We start from the raw sequence: 27,122 nt of genomic DNA on the forward strand, positions 1-27,122 counted from the left end.
TTTTTTTTGCACTTATCTGGCATCCTGTTTTTATCTCTAAACCGCCCGGACGCAACGTAAGGTGACCCACCGTTTTTTTTCAAGGTTGTCCTGTTTCTGAAGAATCACAAGTAGAAAACACGACTCTGATCCGCGTTTTCTTGCCCGATTACCAAAATGCGGGATTAGAGGGATTAGCAGTAGGGAGGGTTTAGAGAATTTAAATTGTTATATATTTGTTTTGCTTTTGTTGTTGTTCTCTTTAATGACTTTTTTGGGGGGTTAATAATAATAAAAAAAACTTGTTACAGGTACGAAACAATATTTTGCTGGAGCTGGGACTTGGGTATTGGTGGACTAAGTCTGTGGTTGGATGCAGATCTTGCTGTGGAAATTGTAAAGGACTCACTGTCGAATTCTGGAAACTCTCACTGTCACTGAACAGTGGTTCTCTGGTAGGTACTGTAAAATTGCAGTCCCAAGAGAAAATGCAAGGTAATTCTGTCAGAATCTTTTCCATGCAAATCCTCTGCTAACAAATTATAGTTGCCATAATATACTGTACCTTTGGCTCTTATAATTGTTGTTTAAAATGCAAGAGTTCTTATTCTCCTGGCTGTACCCTATTGGGGGTAGGTTTCTATAGAGAAGTGTGTGTGTGTGTTTGAGCCTGCCTCATTGGTGGAAAACTATAGGATTATGAGTGGATGAAAGTGGGAGTGTAGTAGAGAGAGAGAGAGAGAGGCAGAAAGGGAAAGCTTGAGAAAATGCACTTGCTCTTTGTAGCAGCTTCCCAATGAGCGAGGGAGAGAGTAAGGAGTAGAGCCATGTCTGAGGAATGAAGCAGCATGGAGACAGAGGGTTCCCCTGCCCAAGTTGACCAGACTCCGCTGAAAGATGCTGCACAGCCTCCCCTGAGCCGGACTCTGATGACACAGCCCGGGAACCTCCTGTTCCCCCTGAAAGGGAGAGAGTGAGGAGCATGAGGTGAGGTGCGTGTGTGTGGCGCTGGGAGGTGATGTGCCACCTTCCGCGTGCTCCCGCGCACGTCCCCCCGAACCCAGCAGTCCCTGGTCCGAGTTGCCCGCTGTTCGGATGGAGTAATTCTGCGGCGTTCACCTGCTGTTCTCACAAAGGGGAAACATGCCTGTAATGAAGGGGCTATTGGCACCTCAGAACACCTTTCTGGATACCATAGCAACCAGGTTTGATGGAACCCGTAAGTACCTTTCCTCTTTATGACTGCGCAAGGGCCCAAGGTGTTGTGCTACTTTTATCTGAAAAATGTCAAATATTCACGTGAAACCAAACTCTTCATAACGATTTCCCAAAAGCTTGTCATCTGTTCAGACAGACTAATACCCCAGGGATTAATATTTTGTAATACTGTGCTAAATTCTGCATAGTTTTGATCATCTGTCTTTTTTTTTATTCCAGTGTTTTGGGACTTTTTCAATTGTAATTTTTCACAGTTTCCACTTGGTTTTCAATCTGCCGACAGTGACCGGCAGTTAGAATATGGCATGTTTCCAGTACAGTAGCCAGAAATACGACTGCAGTATATTTAATCTTTGCAGCATGGGAAAGAAAGTTCCACTACAGTACATTTTGTACACTTTGTTACAATTTCAATAGCAGGATAATTATTTTGCAAGAGGTTTAGGACCATCTAGAATTTCAGTTTCTCGATTCTCCAAGCACCCTTTTATTATAGTAAGAAGCATCTTCTTTTTTTTTTTGCTATACAAGCAATTTATTCTGTACACTGAAATGTAATTTGCCGACTTTTGTCAATCTATACAAAACTTGAATTCAGTCTAAAGTAGCCTAGGAATATTTGCTAAAATAAGAAACACGAGCTGAGGCTTGTGAAGAACAGGAAATACAGTAGGTTCGCGTACGTTTGAGAGCACCATTTTCGAATCTGAGGAACAAAACTGAACAGTTTGCAGGGCTGTGCTGGGAGTCGTCTCTTGTTTTGAACCTGTAAGTGACCTCCTGGGATGTCAAGACAGAATTGCCAATTAGATTTCCTGGGATATGAAGATTCTGCCTTCCTGCGTTGACGAAAACCTTAAACAGTTTGGTTTCTCTTAAGTACCACTGAATTATTTTTAACCTGTATTTTCCAAAACTACAGGTTCTGAGAAAACGTTACCTAGTTTTGTTCTTTGGGTTTTGTGGCGATCCGATTAAAAATGAGGTAATGAAGTTACTTGCCAATGAGTATGAATGTGAGTGAAAACAAGCGTATCTAATGACCTGATTAGAAGACGATGATTGTGAACTGAATCTAATGTCGAGCACAAGTTGCACAAACAGTGCAAATGGCTTTAATTCTGTGGTTCTCCACCTCCTCATTATTAGGCTTTAAATGCTTTTGTATAATTCCTTTTTCTATTTGTTCTCTGCTTACTTGTAAAATGCTGTAAAAACTAATTAAATTGGCAAAGCTATTTCTGCTCATGACACAATGCATCTTGGGCAAAAAAAAGTAAGAAACTATCTTTCAGTTTCTGGGCTTATATATTTGTGTGGAATTTCTATCTGATTTGTAATTCGGAAGTTTTATTTTTGCTTTCATTCTGTGCTAGAAAGGATTTGCGTGCGACATGATTAGACCTATTAACCTACAAAGATTTTCTAGGCGTTCAGATGTGACAAGCTATTCTTCAGAAGAGCTGGATTAGAAACAAGGCTAAGTACAGTATCTCTATAAACCAAGCTTTCACATGCAGACAAAATGTGTGCTTTGGGTTTTGAAGTCTATCAGTGGTTTGTTACATGTAGATAAGCAAAGCACTTTCATTTGCTTGTTTGCTTAGATATGAATTTTACTTTATCTCTCAAAATGCACAAGCAATACTTCTGTATCTTGAGCTGATGTTGTCTTTTCTAAATTTGGGCATAGATTTGCAGTGTAGCTTTGTTACAGAAAGATCAGTCATTGCAGTATCTATTGCCTGTCTAATATGCAGGAATATGAAGTGGGGAGTTAGCATGCAGAAGAAAACTACAGTACTTTCTGAAGAAAACCCAGTAGGCAAAGCAAAAGAGCTCTTAAAACTGTGAAGATCAAGTTTTCACAGTTGAAACTATTTGCATTTTAGCCTAAGAAAAAGTTCCAAATCCCAAGCAGGTTGAACACTTTAACTGAATCCCATGCCGTTGTTTATGAAAAAAACAGATTAGTAATGCAATCTCAGCTTCACATCTAAAAATACCTTGCCCCCACAAATGAGGCAAACTGCTTGACAGGACCATTAGTTCTCTAATAAAGCAGACGTACAAAACCCACAAAGGGTTCTGTTTTTTCTCTGGCAATCGTAAAGGACCATTGTTTCTCCGGGGGGAGAGGAACAGCTTTTAGTTCAGAATGAACACAATTGCTCTGAAATTAAATTAATTTCCTGGCGTTTGTGCTAATAATGACAAACCATCGTGACCAGGTTTTATGGTACCTACTGCAGCCTCTATAATACAGTTCAAAACACTGGGGGACAACTAACAGCCTTGTGGGTTTAAAGGCTGCATGGCCCCCCTGCTTCGAGTTACCCTCACAACCACTGGGAGGTGGGAAATGAGAGATGGGGGGGCTGGGGGGTATCTGCACTGGGATCTAGTAGAACACAAAAATGAGCATAGTCTATTAAAAGAATTCTAATTGTTGTATTTATCTCGGTAAGAATAATGATTTTTTTTTCAAATTTGGAATCATTCATTACTTTTATCTTAAATCACCCCAATCTGGAATTGCTGATAGCCAGCGTCCTAGTACAGCCCTGCTTTCCTCCTAAATGGACTTGTGTCTCGCTGTCCCATACCATCTCTCCATTCGCAAAGTCCTCCGTACCTCCATAGGAGCTGTGGTGTAGACCGGAAGAATGATGTTCTTCTCACTGGCTGCCCTGCAGGCTGGAAGGTATCCTGGCAGGAGGTGAATTTGCAGCTGTGTTGAGGACCCCTTAAGCAGCTCAAGCCTGTCCAGCAATCTGTCTCTAAACCCCATGGTTCTCCCTTTCCATCTCTATCACTGTAGACTCAACTGGGTGGTCACTGAACAACTTAGGAGCCCTAGAAGTATTCGTTTTATCTGACTGCTGTTCTAACTTCTTCAAACCTGGCCCAGTGTAAATCTTGTATTTCTGGCTCAATAGTAAAAGTCATGGTGTGCTTGTTGTCATTTCTAGATGTGTATGTACCGCTTATACCCACCAGCTGGGATTTGCAACGCAAGTACAACTGATAAAACAGTAAAAGGTGATATCGGTAACACAGCTCATTGTTCTCCGGTCCCCCAGATCCAGCATCACGTGTCTTGAATCCAGCAGATGCATGATGGACTCTAGGGAAAAGAGGATACACAAATGTCGCAGGTCCTTGTTTTCGTCAAAGGTTTGGTGGTATCAAACTGCAGCTGTGTGTGTTGGCCTCTAGTTGTCTGAGCAGCACTCGGGTTAGAGTTGGGATGAACCCTCTCTTGGCTTTCAGCCGAAGGGTAGCGTCCGGTGCCGTCAAAGCCAGGTACCTGCTGGCGTTCGGTGACATCAAACGCTCCGCTAATCTACACCGTAAGGGTATGTGTCAGCATTGTGAAGTGATTGCCAATGTGCAATGTTCCTCGTTAAAATGCCAGGAAGCTATTGACCTTGGATACCTTAATGGGGCCATTTCTGTTCTGCTTGTGCCTTTGATGGAAATCTTTTCTGGTCCATTTTAGTAGAAATCGTTAATTCATTCAGTCATGCAACTGGGTCTTCTCATTTTATGCTTAAACATAGCATGCAAAGACTCATGCAGAGGACATTTCTATGGATTATAGTAAATGACAGAATAAATCTGATATTACCGGCTCGGTAGTAAAAGTCATTGCGTATGGGTCTTCAGTCTGATGTTGGGATCCTAATTCAAGGCTTCAAGCAGTAGTTTGAAGATTTACCCACATCATGCATTTTCTTAATTGTTCTACCCAATGTGAAATAGTTGCATGATTTCCTTGATGATTTTGGTGCAATTTAGCATGGCTTGCAACTTTGTCTGTGGCTCTCCCTTTGGAAATCTCCCAGAGTGCCTCTCCTGACTCTGATGGAGGATTCCCATCTAATCAATGCCACAAACTTACCTTTGACCTCGAAATTCCCCTGGAAGACCTTATATTGGTGAAACAAGGCTTTGCAAAACAAAGTGACCTGTGTGCCACAGGATTCCAGTCAAGACTGGGGTTATTAGTCTAGTAAAAAAGATAATGTGTGACAAGTATGGTGACCACTCTATTAGATAATTGCCACGCTTTGTAAACGAATGTTGTTGCTTAATTCCTACTAGCCACCAGCTAATACCATTCCTACCACCATTGAGACTTACTGGAGAGCCTGTCAGTTTTATTGGTTTGCTCTGAGAGGTTCATTTATTGATGAGATATATTGCAATACTGGCAACTGCAAATAAACTAAAATGATTGGATTCATGAAAATCCTTCTGTAATGTTACTCTGTACATAGTTAGTAAGAAGCACTACAGTTTAAAGACCCATTCTGTCTCAAAAGTATTGAATTGATTACTGGGCCAGATGGTAGCCTAATGGTCAGACACTATTCAAGCTGAAGTTCATGTTGCTTTATTTTACATTACAATGTTTATTTTTTAACAAAAAGCAGATAGGTTTAGGAATCTTTTTGCTTTTATTTTTCTAAGATGTGAGTTATACAAGACTAGCAGTGCCTTGAGCATTAAAAGTTAAATTAATTTTTGCAACTGTAGTTTATTAAAATCTGTATGCTACCAAGCAACCAGATTGGTGTTATATTGTACTGATAAAAATAGCGGTGTGAATCATGAGGAGTAAAGTGGTTTTCTGCTGCCCAGACCAAAAGAGGGTAGAAGGCTTGTGGGACTGTGAAACAATAGTGTATTTTGGGTGGGGGGGAGATTTGGGATTGGATTTGAATGTCTCAAGCTAGACCGTTAATAGGATTAGGGAAGACAGATGCTGAATGTTGTGGAGGGTGAAAAAATGTGACTCTAAAGGCAGAGCTAACACTTTTTGAATGAAGTAAAAAAAAAAACTATTTCCGTCTGTGATGGAAGACGGTGTTGTTCACAGTGCATGCAAAATGGAACCAAAAACAATTTGTCTTTGTTATACATCGCAATCCTGACCTTCAATGTGATTTTACTTGATGCTGAAATACTGGAAGTATCCAATTAGAATTTGCAGTCTTTACTTCAGGACTCTACGCCTGACTTCATATCGTAGGTTAAATTTCATTCACCTTTTTTGCTAAGGAGACGAGACACATTTCTGTGATTTCTTACATGCAGTAAATGGTTTTTATAGTCAAGATCAGCTTTAGGGCTTTTTTTTCTTCTCTTTTCCCCCAAATCCCTTTTTGAACAGTTTTGATCATGATCACAGAATAATATCTTTTAAGCCATGAATTAACTCTTAGGACGGATAAACTGATTCAGTGATACTGGAAGGGACAAACTCCTCAATTTGTAAAACCGTAAATTTGTCAAATTACTGAAAGGCTACACGTTTAAAGAACTTCGCCTGTAGTCACTCTTTGAAGAGAGAAACATGCAGGTTTCTGCTCAGGACAGACTGTATAACCTCTAAAGACCATCAAAGCTCAAAGCTTCTGAATCATCTTGCTATTGCATCTTGCAATAGTTCTGTTACACAGGCTAGAGTGTATATAAAAAATAAACTTTTCCCTTCCATTCAAATGATAGATTCCAGTTTTTCATCTTGTAAACAAAAAGGGTGCTTAAGACTGTTTGATTGTAAATATGTCTGTGAACATAAAAGTAATAATACCTTGAGAAATTATTTGCAAAGCCCATTTTTTTGGCACTGCTAGGTGATGTACAAATGACATGGCACGATTTCAAAAACCTGAATAGACTGGGATTCTCTTACAGATCTGGCTACAAAAAGCTGCTGAGAAAGAGACTTGGGTTACTAAGACAGTAAGGACGTTGCAGTTTTAGGTGAGGAATGAGGTAATTTGTCAAAGCTGAATCCGTTGTGCAAGAACTGATCATAAAACAAACTGAAAAGAGGCTGAAACCATCTCCCACCCCACTCACTCTCTTTTGTGGACATGAGCATACAGTATTTTCTCTTTTTTTTTTTGTGCATCTCAAGCAGCTTTACTTAACCAACACAAAACTCTTAAACCTTGCATGCACTCTCTTGTAGTAATGTTTCCCTGGGGATCAGAAAGGAGACCTTCTGTGTGTAATTACAAACTGAGGTCACAGCAGTTCTGATGTTCAAATTCACAGCACTTACTGTTGCATAATTGCGCTGCAGAAGGGGGTCTTGTAGGAGCTGGGATGTTGGTCCAGCTCTGCACTAGCACGGCCCTTGACAATTTTTAAGTGTTGCTGTTCAATTTTGTGCGAGCAACATACAATAGGAGCAGGCAGGGTGAACTCTGTAAAGGCTGAAAATAGTTTTCCTGGTTGCCCGGGCAACCGGATCTCCAGAGATATTCAAACAGTGATAGAAATTAGCAGCGGTCCTTGCACGTACTGTATACGCCGGCAGAAATCACACAAATTAAGCTTGTTATGTCACTTAACGTAATTCTGTTAGTGTCACATCAGACTGCCGGTTTTGAGCATGTAGGCATTCACAGCCTATTGCATTATGAATGTGGTTAGCAGTTTCAAGTGCTATGACAAGTTTAGCGCTCAATTTTGTTTTTGAAGGAAACTTGGTGGGATTAGAACACATTATGATGCGTATGCATTTGATTGTCAAAAATGCTGATTCTACGCCCGCCTGGAGGAGTGCTGCTAATGTATGAATTCTAGCTACTAAAGCTCAACAACTGCTTCACTTTAATCACAAACGTGGGCGTGATTTTGAGGTTTAGGGATGTTTGCAATGCAAATGATGAGACCATTGCAAATGTGGAATATAAAAGGTCACATCCTCGGACCTTTGTAGCTTTTGGGAAAAAAAAATCTTCTGGTTCTCCAGTCTTTTCCTGCAACATGCTAAGAGAGATGATTAAAATGACACACAACCACACACACAGGTAAGACTGCTTAGGGATGGAGCAGGAAGTAAAAAAAGAGTACCCTAAGCAAAGATAGATACAGGAGTTTTACTGTGGTTCTTTATATGAAGAATTTTTACCTGCTCTTTTGATGAACCTACAAAGATGATGAATGTGTTATATGAGCACCTGTGTATCACCTCCAAATGCTGAAATAACATTTTGCATATGTAAAAAGGTGCTAATTACCTCTCAAAATTAGATCTGCATTCGGCACCCTGTGTATTCAAGCACTGCCTACTTATTTTTGATAATTATTAGGCCATCCAAAAAACGTTTTAAACCTGGCGTTAAATATTTGCTTTTTGCAAAGAATGTCCACCATTCAAATGTTTGTCATTATCAGGTTTGGTGCTGGAGCCTGTTGTTACCCAGTGTTAGGAGTCCATACTGAGGCTGGTCTGATCTCTTCAGCTCTTTCTTCAGTTCATAAGGCTGAGGGGAAACTGAGATGGTCAATTATTGTCATTGTCTTGTTTGCCTTCATCATCATTATATAACTCAACTGGAATAGGTTTATTTTTAAAGCACATGGGAAAATACCCTATTCTTGTATTCCCATTTTTGAAGTGCTTATACCTGCCCCAGACTAAATACTGTTTTTATAAACATACGTAAGAGGGCCTGAGCACAAAAATTCTCACAAAATTAGAAGTTATCTGAATTCTCCTCCATTGTTGTAACTTGATATATAACAATACTAAGGAGTCTCTGCTCAATGTCTGCCTTAACTGGACTGGTTGAACTTGAACATTTCAGACTGCGGTAATTTGAAATGTATTAAATGTACACACGCTAAAGGCAATACCGAATCACAATTCAGCTCAGACTTTACGTTAAGGAAGAGATAATAGAATGTTTCATTATGGTTCCTTATTATAACTAATAAGGAGTTAAAGATGGAAATAAAGACAGAACACATTTTCTTGCTCTCATAACTTTAAGAAAAACTAAGGAGAACATTAGTCAAAAAGAGGTTATGATTGGAGTAACATGAGAGTAGCAGAGGTTGGTTATTGAGAGGTGAAAGCAAGTATGCAGGAAACACAGTATACTGTAGTTTTGTGTAGTAATATAGCCTATCTGGCCATATTAAAGAATAATATATAAAGAATAATGTTGCCGACAGCCACTAAACGTAAAGCATATCTTGTTGGAAAATCCACAAAGCATCATGTCCAGGGCAAACCAAAACTGATGAGAGGGCAGATTGGGCATTTATTTAGGTTTGTCAGACGTGATCTGGAGTTATTGAAAGCAGACATCCTACTACAGACAGCAACCAAACCCTAATCATGTCAGGTTTGTACATGCTAAAGAGGTAATCCTTTCCTGAGCTCTGAAATTAAGAAGCCGCAGAGGGGGAAAATTCAAAAAAAATAAAATGACAAACCCATAAGTCCTATTGTTAACGCGACAGCATTGATCATTTCTACATAGAGAAATTAAGATTTGATTTCCTGTTCATTGTGTTTCCATAGCGACATGTTAACAGCAGTTTGACTGGTGGTGCTGGAGCAGTTATTTTAAACAGAGAGGTTACCGAAAGATCATTATAACCCTCAGCTTTCAAAAAGCCAGACCATTAAAAACAAAAACTGAAAAACAATCATGTGGAATGACTCCAGCTTAAAGGCAGTTTACTTTCAGATACATTCACAAAAATAAAAAAAAATCAGTTGAACAAACCACACTTTTTTTCAACCAGATCCTGTCTTGATTTTGAACACATCCATTTGGCTGCCTATAACGATGTGATTGAGCACCTTAGCAACAAACCATGTACAACATACAATATGTTATACACCTGTCTGAAGAAAACGAACTGCTGTTTCAAGGATATTCTGGCCACTTGTAAGTAGACATGCACACTTTCAAGCTGTGTGTCTCGGATGTCTGAGTTATGAATACTATGTATACTGGTGCTCTGCAACTCTGGTTTCCATTGAAACGTTTTATTTAATTGAACTAGTTATTGATCAAGATTGATGTGATTTATTTAACCTCTGATTGAATGTACCTCTAAGTCCTGAAAGATTTGGCCTATCCTCTTTTTATGATATGACTTACTATTTTAAAATCCTTGTCCATGTATTTTCATAAGTTATGGAATATATGCAGTCTTTACAGCTGCTCCAGGAGAACATCTCCCTGGATATTTTTTATATTGTTGTTCTGGTTTTTGCGTGACTTCTTGTAAGAAACTGCCAGAGTGTGGCTGGACTGACAGTTTGCAGTAGATAGAGGACATCTAAATGAACCCTGACCCTGTAGAATTTCACACCAGGACTGACACGCAAACCGAAAGAGATGCATTTTCAGTTGAAATATACCGATAAACAGTGGAAGAGGAAAAAGATTTTATATAGAAAGTATTTTTCCATAAGGAAAACCGTACAGAATGGATGTATTTGAGCACTGAATATACATTCAATATTAAATCAGCTTACTTTGTGTTCCTGTAAAATTCTCAAATTTCAAGCCTGTTATTTACCCATTAGTACCCAGTCAGTGTTAAGCAATCCTACGGCAGAAGACCCCTAGACAGGAACATGTCTCTTGCCTCACAGGCTGACAGTTGCCTGCGAAAGAAAGACAGGGTTAATTTTTTCCACAACATTTGATTATCATGTCATGCGATTAAATGCTGCATTTGAAGATTACTAACGATGCCTCTTCAGCCTGAATTTGAATAAGTAGCTACAGTACGTGTTTGTTCCCTGGAATGCAGATTAGAGACAGTCCCTTTGAAGGCACTCACACCAACAATCAAAAACGGTTTGGATCCTTACTGAAAGTGGTTGAACCAGAAAAGGCTGGAAGCGCCCTGTGCTACAGAAAACACCTGTGTGCTGGAGCACCCAGGACTGAGCGCAGGAGAGCTCTGATCTCCTGGGTTTCGGACGAGCTCAGGACATCTTGCCTTTGCGCCGAGCTGGATGTCCTTCCTGAGGCTGGTGTGCGGTTTGTGGCGTGTGGCGCAGCCTTGCCCATATGGGCCGGCTGTGAAGTCGGGCTGCTCCGAGTTATTTAGAGGGAGAGCAGGTGGTAGGAGGAGGCGTGAATCACCGCAGTTGTGTGACCTCTCGCCACAACTGTTCTCCCAGCAGGAGGAAGGAAGGAAAGCCACCATCTCTGGCAGGTGATCTTAAAGGCGATGCCTTTTCAATTGACAGCAGGCTGAACAAGGGCACCATCCTGCATTTGCTTCGTTAGACCGTCGTGGTCGGCGGGCCCCTTATTGGAAGCCTGCTTGGTAGATTCACAGCTCGTTTATTTCAGGTTAAATCAAAGAAAAACTCGTATATCCATCCATCCGTTTTCAAATGGCTTCTTCTGATTCAGGGTCACAGGGGGAGCTGGAGCCTATCCCAGCAAGCAATGAGTGCAGGGCAGGGTACACCCCGGACAGGACACCAGTCCAATCGCTAGACAGACAGACGCACACTCACCCCAGGGCCAGTTTTCCCCAGAAGCCAATTAGCCTCATGGTATTTTTTTGGGGGGCTGTGGAGAAGCAGGAAGGAGGAAACCCACACAACATACAAACTCCATACAGATAGCAGGTCCGGAATTGAACCCAGAGCCCCAGCACTACGCAGCTGCAATGCTAACAACTGTGCCACAGTGCCGCCCCTCAATCGCATAGTGTTCGAAAAAATCTGTTTTTTTCTCAAAACATGTTTGTATTTTAAAGTTTTATAAGGAATGATTAAAAACCTGATTTTACAAGCGTTCTGACTTTCTCTGTCAGATGTGCTCTCATCTATTGTAGCTATTGCAAGCTTTGAATCTCTGGAACATGGAGCTCCACAAGGAAACTGGAATAATGAGGAGCCTCTTGTCAGTCAGGCTGTCAGTGGAGTCTGCTGATCACTCACCTTTTCAGTAGCGTATCTGCAGAAGAAGCAGGGTTAAACAGCATCCAGGTCACACCTGACAGTCTCTCCCATTCCATAAGGCAACCTTTTCACTGTGCTGAAGGTTCTGCAGATGAGAGAGACATGATCATTAGAGTGGCTTTTTAGTTCAGTTAAAAAGAAGCTTAAGCTGGTCTATACCAGAAATGAGTGCTAATTAAATGAACAGACAGCACTAATTGAGTTCGACTGAAATTTGATCCGTTTGGGTCACATTTTCATCCTTTCACATACCCCTTTAATAATTTATTTCATTGCCATCTCTTAATGTTTTTTTTTGTTGTCTTTGTCTATTGGATAACATCAACACAGGAAAAATATCTGCTCTTCTGCATGCAGTGCCAAGTTACCAATTAGTAGCGTAGTGAAGGGAAAATGACATTGCTGTACTGCATGTAATAAAGAGCACAGCAACGTAACAATGGAAAAAAATAAATTTGCCAAGCCAAAACACAGACATTGTCATGTCATTTACCAAACCGCTTTATACCATACGGTGTTGTGGGAAACCGAGCCTACCCAGCAAGCAGCGAGCGCAAGGCAGGGTACAGCCTGGAGGGGGCGCCAGTCCATCGCAGGGCAAGTGCAAGCCCATCATACATGTGCACGATTTGGAGGCCACAGTAAAGGCCAAGGGGGGGAACTTGAAAATGGGGTAAATGAGTCCAGTGGGACAGGTTTTCAAAGAATAGCTCATAAAAACTAGATTGGGAGGACAGTTTCCCATGGGATAAATATATCTCATGGGGAACCATTCAGTCATTGAGATGTCCTGGCCACAACAGGCCGGATGTATCCAGTATGGTTCTTTGGAGTCAGGTTGGATGCCTCTGAAGCCTTGGAATCCATTCTGGTTTTTATTAGCAGTTCAACAACAGGGGATTCTTAAGTGTCTCAACCAGTTAAGCAGAACTTCCCTATCTTGGTCTGGGTGACCTCAGTATCTTCTGGGTTCCATTGCAGCTGAGTTGCTCATTCCTTAACCACGCCCATTTAGGGACGCATAATCTGGTTGATTAGTGCTTAATTAATTAGTCGTGAGCATCGTGGGTGAAGCCCGTGTTGTGTAGCTATTGCATCTTGGGAAGAAGGGAGAAAAGGTTATCTTGAAATGGACTCCCATAATGCCACTTTTTAGGGTTTGATTGAAAGCATACCCTTGAGAGCAAGACACTGGATTAAAATAGGGGTGTAAATTGCAAGCCCTGGTTCAGCCTTGAATGCATGCTAACCAGGATTATGAAGATATCATTTCTGAATTATGAGAAGGTTAGGATTGGGGTGGCTTCCCTGTTCTGTACAAAGACGTCTTACTTCTGTGTTTTAGTTATACCCATACGTGAATCACTGTTGTGTCATCCTACAATTCCACATTAAATTTTCTAGTCATCGTCTCATCTTGTCCTCTGTGCTCAATGATAGATGAACCCTGAGGCTTAAGAGCCATGAATCATTCACATGTCTGATGGTACACTGCGGTCACATAGTGACATGTTACTGACACCCAGCTGCACCGCTCCAGAGTGAAAGGCCAGCTCAGCACCTCGAGTCTGTCCTCATCAGTCCGAGAGCACATGACAAAACTGGAGGAAAAGGAAAGGGCATGAGACCGAAACTTTAATTGGAGTTTTAACTCAGTCCCCCAAAGTTATGTAACACTTTATATTTAGACAAATTAAGATGGGATAGAAATCAGCTGTGAGATTGCTAAATCTGGCATTCCTGAACCACAAAGGGGACAGTTTTTATCACACTTCTTACTTCCCCTGCGCCTTCAATTGTATTTATGTACTGCTAATTCACTGTTATTTCTTCTCATGTCACCACTTTTAATGGCTGCTAACATTGTCCGTTCTCTCACTTTGCTGTGAGGAAATTCACTTTTGACAGTGGTTTTGCGGACGTAGTAAATTAGAAATGTTAACAGCTGAATTGAACGCTGCTTGACTGGCATGTGTGTTTTAAGAGTAAATTATAAGACTGCATCATATATGTGTGGGACATGATGTTCACATTTAGCTGCTGTTTCTCTGAATGGAGAATTTGCGCTTTCTAATTCTTTGTTCCGGTGCTCTGCATGTATCCCACCCCCTTTCCAGGAGTTTTACAAATGAAATCCCATGCAAATACATGCCCCTTTTCCATATCACACCCCTTTTGTTCTCTGATCATTTCTATATTCTGTGGGACCATTTATATTTATGTAACAAAAAAGTCAAATGGGAAAATGAAGACAAGCCCTTTGTGAGTACCCAACAGGAAACTACCACAACTTATATTAATCCAAAACAAATGAATAAATAGATTCTGGTCCTGTAGGCCTACTTTCTCGCCATGTATTCATGCACGATGGCACAGGCTTGCAGCGTGCAAGGTGAGGAGAGCAGCTGTTGTCAAGGTAATGGCGTGGACCATTGTATTGCATCAGGCTACCTTACACATTCAGCCTCCAGAGCTGGCATTTGTCACTGTTAGTTCTGCTACTCAACTTTTTTGGGCATCCTATCTTTTTCCTCTTTTTTTTTCCGTACCTTCCCAAAGCGTGAATCTGTGAGCCACTGCCACTCGGGAAATCTGGGTCCACTGCCACCCCAGTTGAGGCAATTATTTAGAAGTAGGAAGGAGTTTGGGGAGGCTGTTGGCTTAAGGCTTATGGAAAATTCTCTCTCATTTATTTTCCTTCCCCATTCAGGAATTTTAGAGCCCTAAGCAGGGACTAACTTAATAGTCCATCTGGTCCTCTTAATACCCCCCGATCGAGTAATTTTTATTTGCCTGAAGAGAGAGAGAAGAGTTGCAGGTTTATTCATTAACTTGAGCTCCGAGAACAGTATTCCCTGGCACCATCTTGGCTGTTTAATTTGGGATTATCCTGCTATGCACTACTGTTTTTTTACACTAGGACTATGTGTGCCTTGCGTTTACTAATAATTGCACACATAATAATGACTGTCTGTTTCAGCATTTACTGATTTGCATTTACTAAGATGATTACAATGAAGACCTGTGTATTATACTGTATTTACGGCACCCATATAAGCAATCAGAATTCAGCTGACACCATGAATATCTAGAGTGGAGCTATTCAGCTACAGCTTCTGACAATCCACTTTTTGAATTATTTTACAACTGACTCTTTAATGTGACAGCAGAATTCCCTCTTTCTTTGAAGTGAAGCAAAGCAGTGCCTGGGCATTAACTAGTGGATAGTTAGGAGACCTGAATAAAATGCAGGTTGCCCCTGTTGTTGGTGTTGTGGGACCAGTAGGTGGTGCTCTTCTGTCTGGGTGGCAATTTGCAAAACCCAGAGACTGAATGATGACCCCGGCACACTGTACTATAGGAGCTGCTGTCCTTCACATGAGGCACTAAAGTGAGGTTCTCTCTTCCTAGTCATTAAAGATTGCACGGCACTGTTTGTAAGGCTAAGGTTGAGAGAGTCCTAGCTAATCTGCACCATGGTCTTGCATATACTGGCCTACCTTAAAAATACTGCCTCTTAATTCAATCGGTGGTTGGAGCTTTTCAGTACAGGATGAAGTACTGTTGGTTCTCTCCTATACAGAAAGGCACTTGGCCTCCTCCACGATGAAAAGTGCTATATACAGTATGTTATTTATAAAAATGTATATTCTGCATAAGCCCAGTACCACTGCATTAAACCTCCAACAGGGATAGGAATGAAGCTGAAAGGGGAGAGAAATAATGACAGAAGCCAAAAGTTGTGAAAATTACTCTCAGGGGCTCACTGAATTAATGACTGTTTGACTCATCTTTTGGGGTTATAGGTGAGGGCAGGCAGTGGCCCCAGCCAGCCAATTAGAAACTGTCCTAGTTCGGCTGCAAGATCAATAAACCACCGTCAGCCCGATGAAACTGAGAAGGCAGGTATTCCTGTGACACAGGCCAAAGGCTACTCCCTGCTGAGTCATTAGCATTGGCATGTGGTAAAGTATTTTGTTTTAAATGGAGGAATAAAAAAATAAAGCTGACAGTTCATTATGTTTCAGTAGTGAACAGTTTTGTGGTTAAGAACCCATCTGACAGTTCTTCTCGCTCATAAAACCCCTGTAACTCGTATTTGACAGCCACCGCGGCCCTGTGCACTGGGGAGGTCTATATTTAGCTAATTTAGCTATTATTCATGTACCTTGGCACATTTTCTGGAAACGCTGTGCAGCTTGTGTTGGGATGGGGGTTATTCAGTGAACCTTTTCGAAAAGAGACTGACAAGTCCCAGTTCTGGCAGTCTGTCCTGTTTCTGCTTAGTTAGCTTCCTTTTGATTGTACAAACAGGATGACGGCGAAATTTCCTCATCGCCCAACCTATCTGATAGCGTCACAGCACCTTCAAAAACAGGGCACGAATTAAACAATTAAACTTCACCTGCTTGGTCCTGTTGTGGTAGGCTGTTTAACATATGAGGCAGGCTGTATGCATGCAACGCCTTTCCCACAGTGTTTTGCTAACAACCTAGTTTGGAACTGTGAACTGTTCCTTTACATCTTGGACTAGTGTCGGACATCTATGAACCCATATGCTGTGATAGGGGAAGTGCACTGAAAGAGGTTCCTCTGAACCACATTCCCCAGAATGCTGTTGAGGATGAGTGGCTGTCCTCAGTCACCTGACCTGATTCCAAGATGGTGATTGGTCAGGTGATATACTGTAATCAGGGGGCGCAAGATCAGTGTGATCAGTGATTTACAGAAAGTGGACTGGCTTTGGAAGCCTCTCTCTTAAAATAACACTGATAACCTAATGCAAGGAGAAGTTAATATTAGATAATTCCCTGGCACCTAGATATTAGTTAATATTAGGGCCTTTAGCCCCGCGTCTGACTTTTCTGGCAAACAACGACATCTCCTCGCAGGCTCTGGGCAATTAGCAGTTTCGCGACTGCTGACAAATAAGAGATTTTGGGGGGCTTTCATTATGCCGGCTCAACACAGGCTTCGAGCAAGAGGGTAGCTTGGGTAATGACTCTCGATGCATGCTGGGACCCACCTACACCCTCCTACTGTGCACACTGAGAGGGGAGGATCTTGCATCGCCAAGGGCTGGGGTGACAAGAGAGCGAGATACAGCCCAAGCAGTGTTCACACTCGGAAACGGGGAGAAGGGAGAGGATCTTTAAGCAGAATAGTACTAATTACATGCTAGCAAATCTGAGGTACGGTTATGTAACGGGAGTGGCGGTAGAGGAGTCATCGGTGCCCCAGCAGCGGAAGATGAGAGCACTGGAGAGGTCTAAGGGCACATTCGCAAACACCCTTCCTTTGCAGAAACGTTTAATTAACGCCTCGCACTGTGAGCTGGCAACTGCTCGCAGTCGCTTCTCTTAACTCGCTACAATCCCCCCTTCCCTCCTCCTCCTCCTTTCCTCAGGATTATTGAATTAAAAATAAACCACCGAAAACACAAGGCAGAAAGCGCCTGAAATCCGAGTTTTCTTCAATCTGTTTCTCTCCAAGGCGCTGACACTACCAAGCGCTCCCTTCGCGAGCACGATGCTAATTGCTCCCCCAAGTGCGGGGCTGTAGTAAACAATTATTCCCATCTTAACGAGGAGGGCCCTGAGCATCCAATATTCATTCGTATTGGGAAAGCTGGGCGTTTGAAGTTGCACAGCCTGTCCGACATTTTTAAAACAAGAAGCAGAGTCTCTTTATAAGAAACGGGAAAGGGGTCATTGTTGTTGTTGTTGTTTTCAAAACAGAAGGGGCTATTTAATGCTTTGGGGACCAGATTTTGAAATTAAATGCCCAATTCAAACAAAATACTGTAAATGCTACAGGCCCTCTACTGTAATGTTCCTTCATTAGTTACTGTGTTCTAAAATGCAATAAAAGTGGTGTCTGGGGCCTGAATGACCTTATATTGAAGCTTCCAATATTGTGCCCTATGGTTTTTAAATGGGGTGTACAGTCCTTCTCCCTCCTCCTCTGTGAAATCTGGTTTTCTTCTAACGCTCAGCAAGCCAATGATAAAATAAGCAGCCCTGCCCTGTTCATGTTATCTTATTCCACACATTACTTTTCACAATCTGATTATATGGACCCTGATAAGAGTTGAGATTCTGGGTTCCTTGGTATATGTTTTGCTCTGTGGAGGGAATCACATGCTTTTTTTCAGGGTAGTGGGGCAGTGGGTCTACCCCTTTGCCCCGGCGCTGGCATCATCCAGCAACTCCCATTCAGGCTGAGCCCGGTACAGGAGCACCATGCTGCTGCTTGCCCTGTATTGTGTAACACAGGGTATTAATAGGCCACTCCATCATACTGTACAACCCCATGCATTCTGAGCAGTTATACTGCCATCACAACTGCATAGAAAACAATGACTGTAATCAATAAAAGCCAACAGCCAGGGGCTGTTCAGTGTAGCAGTGGGAAGCATTTTTCAATTTCCAAATGTTCAGTTTTGTACTCCACTCTCCCTTATGTCTTTGCTCTTTAGGCAGACTTAAGAAAGCCTGACTGCTAGATCTTTGCAGACTCTCAGTATATGCATATAGCCCCTTTGTCCCTATTGGCTCTCTCTCTGACGAGCACGGACCCCAGCTGCATGCTTGCCTTGTGACTTGATGGTTTTCCTCTTTTTCATCCCATACTTTTCCCTTCTCTGTCCCTCCCTCTCTGGCTCACAGACAGTAACTTCCTGCTGGGGAACGCCCAGGTGCACCGGGGCTTCCCGATCGTTTACTGCTCAGATGGCTTCTGCGAGCTCACGGGCTTCGCGCGGACCGAGGTCATGCAGAAGACCTGCAGCTGCCGCTTCCTGCACGGGGCGGAGACCAGCGAGCACATGTCCCAGCAGATGGAGAAGGCGCTGGAGAGCCGGCAGGAGTACCAGGTCGAGGTGCGCTTCTACAAGAAGAACGGTGAGACTCCAGCCACGCCTTGGCCGACCCCAGACCCCTGACCCCTGACCCCTTGAGGTCTTTGTTCCATTCCCTACTGTGTGCTCATGGGATCAAACAACTCCATCCATCCATTTTCTATCCAATTCAAATCCAATTCAGGATTGCAAGGGAGCTGGAGCGTATCCCAGCAAGCAGCGGGCATAGGGTGGTATACCCTAAACAAGATGCCAGTCCATCTTGGCATCTTGTATCTGTGTATGCACAGATATAAACACACTCACACCAGGGCCAATCTCCCAGAAGCCCTGAGAGCCTTGTTGATAAGTGTTATATCTATTTTTGTTTTCTTCAGGATAGGTTCTCTTTCTCGTGCACTAAAGAGTCTCATGCTCTAACAGTTGCGCTTCCCTGCTTGATGTAACAGCAAGTTGTTACTGAAGCTTTAGGCTAGTGACTGTTTTTGAGATGTATCCAGATGTGCTAAGGTGCTGATCATGTGCTGCACTGCTTCTGAATTGGGAAGTACGTGGCAGAAGACGAAAACTCATCCTCATCTGAAGAGCTTTAAATAAACTGGCAGGATTTCAGCCCAGCGCCTTGAGGCGTAAGGTTTACCTGCCCCCTCAAACTGTGCTTCTGGCACAACGGCTCATGTTCTGCGCAGACGTTAATGAAGCCCTTGCAGTGGCACAGTCACAGGGAGCATCACAGTGGTGGTTGAAGCCTGGAATAGAAAGGCCTTTGTAGCACATCAAGATCATGTTTTTCAATGAGGAAAAAGAACAAAGCCAGGTATGCAAGAGATTCTGTATTAAAATAATTCCCTGGATTTTTAAGGGCTTTTTTTTCCTCTCTATTTCATCACAGGTACCCCCTTCTGGTGCCAGCTGGACATCGTGCCTATTAAGAACGAGAAGGGGGAGGTGGTGCTTTTCCTCTTCTCCTTTAAAGACATCACGGAGACTCGGGGGAAGGGTCACCACAGTGGCAGGAAAGAAGGTACCGTCCAGGAATTGCAAACAACAGGGCACTTGAGCTGCAGGGACAGCTCATTGGTCACAGGCCTCTTTCCTTGGGGTCTGTGTTGCTTAACACACAGATTGCATTCCAGGGGGCATAATCAGTACAATCCTGAAGTCACCAGCTAGAACTGAATCACTTGGGCCAACAGCTGGGAAACTGTACTCACACAGCCTGGTGGACAGTGCTGTTATGACTGGTAGATTACTTTGCAATGTGCTACACTGCCTTCCGGTCATGTCCCAAGCTGTGGAATTAAAATTTTTTTTCCAAAGTGAATTTTTTTATTCGAAACATGAATGCATAAATGGAAACGCTTTTATGGGTGAAATGTTAAAAAAAACATTGCATGCATAGGTATTTATTCCCCTCCCAGTGCCGAGGCCAGGCAGCGGTTACCGTTGTTATAAAGCAGTGAGCGTTTTGGGATTGGTCCTCTACCAAGGTGACCCGGACGGTGCAGCGTTCACCCATCATCCTTTGCAAGCGGGCTCAGTCGCTTTTGTTTCCGTCTTCAGCGTGGCGTGGCGTGCGCGGTGACCTGCCGTTCGTTGCTCTTGTTGCAGAGGAGAAGCGCAGGAACAAGAAAAGCGGCAGCTCGCACTTCACGGCCGCCAGGAAGCGAGGTCACGCCGTGCTGTTTCACCTGACCAGCCAGTTCTCCAAGAAGAGCAAGAGCGAGGTGACGCTGAACAACGTGAGTAGAGTCTGGGGGTATTCAGGCCGCTTTATCCCTGCTGCTCTACCCCTGGAGACGTGCCGCGACTCCCAGCCCTGCGTATCCACGTGAGGGGCCCCGAGTTGTGGAAGTTTTGATTTCAAGGGCAACTGTAGACCCAATTTCACAGCCTGGTTAATAAATCTCGGTAACGACATAAATTCATAGACCTGTGAGAAGAATTTCACCAATTCCGAATTAATCACACAATCAGGAACTTTGTGAATCTACTGTATGTTATCACACACCCCTGGTGCTGCCACGGGTGAGAGCGAGGGTGCACGAGAATTGCAACATGGTGGGGCCCTTCCTGCTCACTAGTTCCTGTAATGGCCAACGTACTGTGACGTACGAGTGAATAAGTACAGGTTGTGCAGCAGATATTTCACCGCAGAAATGTTCCCACGTGATCTGCTTGCAGAGTGAACAGGTAAGTTGTATCTGTTGGCAAAGCTGTCTCAAAGCCGAGAGCAAGATTTCCATTGGGTTAGAATGTACGTGCTCACGAGCCAGCTCATTTACAATGGGAGAGGGCTGCTTCACCTCACCAGATGTTTTGTTGCCTTGTTCTGAATTGCTGACAATGACAGCAATATGGTGCTGCGCAAATCTGGAAATTTTAGTCCATACCTGCGGTTTGAGTTGGTGCAGCGCGTTGAAACTGTGGTTATGGCATAAAACTTTGTTAAAGATAAACTTGGAAAAAAGCAAAGTTGCCTAAGTATTCTAGGTAAATTAATTGGCAATCCAGTTCTTTAGACAAGAGAGTCTTTCTTACAGCGTCAGTAGGTCAGGAAGGTCTTGTTTTCATGTTTTACTTTCTTTAGTCTGTGGACTTAAACTCCTTTGATTTTATAAATAAAAGCACCTTAACCGCAGCACAAAAAACCTCTCCTGGGTCTGTTGTCTCACTTCCTGTCTAGCACCACTATGCTAAAAGAGCCGGGCAGTTTTGACCAGCCCCTCCAACGTGTCACAGTACACACACACACGCTCCACACTTGTCTGTGACAAAGCACCAAGCTTCTGGGCCTGTGAGATGTGAGAGTGAAAAGTTGGCTGTTGCTATGAGACCTGAGGCAGTTGCTAAGGCGCAGGGCAGTGGAATGTAGCTAGTGGAAGTCTGGGAGGAATTACATTGTCTTTCTCCCCAGATCCACACTCAGCCCTTTCAGAATCAGACATGATATTGTTAGGTGATCGTATTGCAGAGAACAATGTATTTCCAGCAAGCGTCTTTGTCACCGTCTTTGTTCCAGTAGAAAAAAATCTGCCATCAGTATGGTCTGAGTTAAAGAATCAAAAGTACAGAACGTGAAGGACCTTTCTCAATCTTGGCAAAAATAGCACAGATGAGAGCTTTGCTAATGGCTGCGAACATCAAAGTTAAAAACAGAAATCAAAATCTTTTGAAGAAAGGACTAAAAGGGCATAGACGCAACATTTTTAGCAATTTTTCAAAATAGATCATCTTTAAATAAGTTAAGGCTTTTTATAAGTTGGACGAGTGCAAAAGGGGTAAGCTTACTCAAACTGTTTTTTCTTGTCAGGCTTTTACCTGTTTTTGAAAATCAAGGCACAGGAAATCTGTCCCAATGATTATTTTTGGTGGGGTGTTTTTTTGGTTCTGAATGGTTTAGAGGCTGAGGCCAAGCAAGAGGGCTCATGGCTCACCATTCCCCCTTGAATTGGAACATGAATCATTAGAATAACCTTTTTCATTAACTGGAGTGTGATGCCGATCGCAGATTGGAGCTGGAACGCCCACTTACAACAGAGCCTAAAGGGTTCAGTGAGTACAAGGGTGTAGATGAGTGAGGGGAAGGGGGGGGATACGCAGAGGGATAATTACCCAGTCTCTAGACTAGCCTGCTTATACTGTATAAATAACGAGCACAATACAGGAAGGGTCATGGTGAAGGGCTCTCCAGCACACAGAGCCCTATTACGTGACAGATCTGCTGCACAGACGCAGATTCAGTCCTGGAACAGAGTGGCCGTGTGTCTTGGTCTGTGCGCTGCAGGTTTGCAGCTCAGAGACCCTTATAGAAGCAGCGCAGGCGATCGCTCAAGGCAGGAAAGATCTCCGTGTCCAGTCTTTTCTAGCTAGAAACAGCCAGACGGGCTAGGCTTGGAGTCACTCGGGTTCCAGAGTTACAGTTAGACCAGGAAACCGGGTTTGAATTTGCTATTGGGCTGCAGGAAGAAGCAGGTTTGCTCTCCTGCAGGTTATAAGGGAAAAGAGGATTCGTTTTTTTTATCGCTTATCACCCTGATGGTTAATGGTTAAAAGGTTGCCTGTAGGGTGAGTATAGTGGGGTGCAGTGCATCTCTCCCGTACTAAATTCAGGGTTTGAGGGGATTCTGGTGAAGCAAAGCAGGTTCTGAACCCAGTCTGGTTAGGAAGTTTTTTTTTCTCCAGGATTGGTCCATCTTTAGGCCCGGTTTCCTTGTTCTCCACTGGTGTATAGATCAGATTGCGCTAAAGAAGAGGGAGGTGTCCTACAGTATAATAAAGAGGTCACGTGTGGGGGTCCTACCATGGTATGGAGGACCCACCACACTTATCTAGTCAGATATAATCATCCAAAGTCTACAGTAAAAAAAAACTCTGAATATTGCTGAAGCATATTAAGAACACAGAAGACCCTGTGTGGGTTGTGTTCCTGAACCAGGCTCTGGTGATCTCACCCTTGGCTGTTCGTTCAGCAGCAAAGAATCCTCTGGTGCCGCATTCAAGCAACAGATCACATTTTGAAAGCTAGTCTTCATTTTCCCTTCCATAAATTTGTCCTCAACAGCAAATACTATGTACAAACTGCTGCATTTTGCTGCATTTTCATTTGCCCGGGTTTCATCAATACCGCATATACATTACCTTGCCTGCGTGCTGAGTTTGTATACCTGTGCTACTGATTGTGATGATGGACTCATCCAACACAGCATACAGAGAGCATCCGTGGGGGCTATTCCTACGCAGTTGTTTTTATTGTGAATTAGTTTATCCATCGCTTCATGTTTGTTTTAGAAATGCAGGATGTGGAATTCTTTTCTCGTTACATTTTGGGAACACACTAGACGTGCCAAATGTGTCACTTGCGAATGAATTTTTCTTGGCAAGTCTTTTGTTTAGTATAAATGCCTTCGCTCCACATGAGCTAGGAGTACTTCAGATCAATAAGTCTCACCTCTTTTTCCCAGAATTGCCATTGTAATTTTGTGGTGGGAAAAAAAAATCAAAAGCCTTAGAAATGCATTTCACAAATCAAGCCTCCGTTTTCTCCCCAGTTATGCAAGCCGGCAATGCGGATCGACTGTTTCCCCAACAAACTCTCATAGGGAGCTGATGGAATGGAGCCTGCTGCCTCTATTAAGAGTGTGAATGCGTGTGATAAAGTGCCAAGGTCAGGGCAGACTTCCACTGGCCCCAGCTGCCAAGGCTGGGTAAGACGCAGAGGAATCCCTTCTCGACAGGAACGCAGTTCTGCTGACTGTGCACGACTGGACCTGATCCGTTCTGTTTTTATCCATTTCTGCCATTCAGCAGCGGAGTTAGTCTTGCCTTTTCCTTGGGCTTTGATTTTGTACTATTTCATTGGTTATTTTTAGGAGACCCTTCTGTCGATAAGGCTTGGCTGAATTTTGGTCCAGGACACCTGTCTTTCTCCGGATTTCACTTAGTTTCACCTCCTCCGTCTGCTTTCCCTCAACACCCTCCTCGCCGTGGGACAGATGGCAGGATCACCTACAGCTAGAGATCTGCCAAGTCCAAAAAGGAATCTAGGTTCAGGATTTTGTTTCTGCCTCCAACGAGACTGCAGAGTATTCTGCAATGACGAGAGACTGCCATTAGGCAGCTACATACAGAAAAGACATTCAGCTAAAAAGACTTCAGGTCAAGAATACATTTTTTTAAATATCTAAAATATTTTTAGATGCTAATAATGCTAATATATAGTAATTATTCCTGCAAAACCGCATGATGGAGGATTTTAGAGTAAGTGTTAAAGAAACATCATGATCCATTGCAAGAGCAAGAGCAGTCTGCATTGATTGTAAAACAAGAAAAACAGATTCCAGATTGAACTTGAAACAGGTGAACAAATTGAAAAGACAGCGGGTTAGGGGTTAAACCAAATGTAGGCACAGAATTAAGCAAGCAACCACATAGGCAGCTCAGTGACACAGGGATTGATTTAACTGTCTGTGTATAAGGCATTTAACTGTATGAATGCATCTATAGTATTGATGCTCTGAGTGGATAAAGTCAGCCTCACTGCTCTTTCTCACCATTCAAATCAAGGCAATATGCTCTAATGACAGAGGCTCTGGGTGAGAGGAGAGGTCTGGAAATCATTGCATTGATTGAGACAAGTCTCTGTGGCTCCGGAACTCATGGTTTTATGAATGCTGATCTGTATTATTGTGATCAGTAGATATACTGTACTATAATATACTGTATTTATTATAATCAGATCTTATTTTAGACACAGATCTTCACTCCTGTTACTGGAGAGCCATAGCCCAGCAGAATTTGTACCTCTTATTGACTAAAGATGGGGAGCTGCAAATGGTCAACCAGACCAATGATGTCAATAATTGATTAAATTAAGTCATTACTAGTGCAAGGGACAGCACATTGACTCAGGGGTTAGCATTACTGCTTCTCAGAGATGGGGAACCGGGTTCAATTCCTGAAGTGCTATCTGTCTGGAGTTTGTATGTTTTCCCTCTGTGCACATGGGTTTCCCAAGCCCAGAGTCATAGTGGTAGCATAGCGGCGTGTTTGTGTCCGTCTGCCTTGTGATGGACTGGCTCTCTGGCCAGGGTGTAACCTGCCTTGAGTCCATTGCTTGCCGGGATAGACGCTGGGTCTCCTGCAGCCCTGCACTGGATAAAGTGGTTAGAAAATGTATGAATGGACTATTTGAGCAGCAAAATCAGAAGGCTCCGTTGTGGATCACTGCTACACAGCCTTAACCGATATAGACCTAATTCCAGAAAATAACGCTTTTCTCCATATAACTCTTCAGATAGATTTCCAGTTATTGGAAAAGTCCATTCTATCATCCAAGCATCTAGCTGGTGAATTCAAGTGCTATTTTATGACATGCTACATTTCTTCCATGTCTGATAACACATACACTGTACAGTATACACATATATTCATACAGATAGCTTAGAAGTATTTTTGTCAAAGCTTTGGCCCGAGACCTTAGAAGCAGATTGATTGTGACTTCCAGGACTGCCTCATATTTCAGTGAGAAATACAGACATAAAAACATTTGACATCAGATTTAATAATTTGTGTAACCATTGTGCGATGCCTATGGGTTCAAAGCTGTGGGAGTGCTTTCTCATTCAGCACTGCTGCAGCTGTTGAACTGCAAAACGTAGGCAGTTAAATGAAATGGTCATACCAATTTGTACATGTACATATTAACTAACAACAGCGCCTCAGTCGGGTTTCAAAGTTGTGACCTATATTCCCCAACCTGACAGCACGCACACCCCTCCCCATCTTTTCAATTCCACTTAGGAAACGACAGAACAGAGGCTTCAGATGACACAGTTTTCTAAAAAGCAAACCACACATTGTGACAAGTCTTTAATCTTTTTTTTAATGACATGTTCAAGATGAAAGCTTTGGTGAATTGCAATGAGGAATTAACCATTTTATATTAAACCATTTCTCCTGTTGTGGGAAATGTTCTGCACCCTGAGATTGCTATTGTTGCAAAAGTGTGTCCACCGTGCATCGATGTGCAAGGGAAGGAATTAAAGCCTACAGGGCTGTGATCGCTAGTCTGGTCCAGTTTGTGATTTTGGAGAGATCCATGTGCTGAATTAATTGAATTCAAAGACAGATCTGGGTCCTTCTGCATGGCCCAACCATGAAAGCAGCTAATGGATAGCACAAACTGAGCCCTGGAGTACAGACTTTACCAGTTCAAGGCTGGGCTGTGTCACTAGCTGACTGTGACTGGGATTCTGGGTCACACTCAGGGTAGGGTGGGCCCCACTTGGCCAGGCATTCATAGGTTGCTGTGCAGTAGTTCTGGAGGTTTCTGCTGTGAGCAAAGGCAGTGTCAGTCCCCAGTCAACTCTATAATTCCACTGTTTCTCTAGTGTGTTTGGAGAGTAATTTTAATATAGCAGGGCTTGAAGTGCTATATTACTGAGCACCAGCTAAAATCACAAGCAGCCTGTTCTGGAGTTAAACCCTGTGGAAATACGGAGGTGATAGTGAAGATGACACAGTAAAGCCATCCCAGTTTGCACCATCAATTTCAAATGTGATGTAATGGAAGGGCAAAAATTAATATTGGTCATAGAAATATTTAGAATGTTTTCAAATACTGCAGGTAGGCCTTGCCAGTCATCCAGTGCTGTTCAGTGGATGAACAGGAAAGCATTTATCGTGAAGAATACCTGTGCATCTGGACTTACATTCAGCATTTTTAAGCGGTTTACTTTTCAGTAGTGCCTAATTGTGAGCGGAGTAAATTACACCTCACGAAATGGCAAGTTATTTTTCCCCTGTTTC

The 27,122-nt window shown here is 42.8% G+C and overlaps 1 protein-coding gene across 1 annotated transcript in view; it reads left to right on the top strand.

Moving 5' to 3' along the window:
• Window positions 1-744: 744 nt before the first annotated feature.
• The window catches only part of kcnh4a (potassium voltage-gated channel, subfamily H (eag-related), member 4a), a 50,563-nt gene continuing 24,185 nt past the window's right edge, over window positions 745-27,122 (top strand). The window contains exons 1-4 of the mRNA XM_015362224.2: window positions 745-1,198; window positions 18,622-18,855; window positions 19,705-19,836; window positions 20,424-20,554. Coding sequence (XP_015217710.2) covers window positions 1,123-1,198; window positions 18,622-18,855; window positions 19,705-19,836; window positions 20,424-20,554 — 573 coding nt within the window. The 5' untranslated portion in view covers window positions 745-1,122. The remainder of the gene's footprint in view (window positions 1,199-18,621; window positions 18,856-19,704; window positions 19,837-20,423; window positions 20,555-27,122) is intronic.

The sequence above is a fragment of the Lepisosteus oculatus genome, chromosome 28 (assembly GCF_040954835.1).
Source record: "Lepisosteus oculatus isolate fLepOcu1 chromosome 28, fLepOcu1.hap2, whole genome shotgun sequence".
Lineage (NCBI taxonomy): Eukaryota > Metazoa > Chordata > Actinopteri > Semionotiformes > Lepisosteidae > Lepisosteus > Lepisosteus oculatus.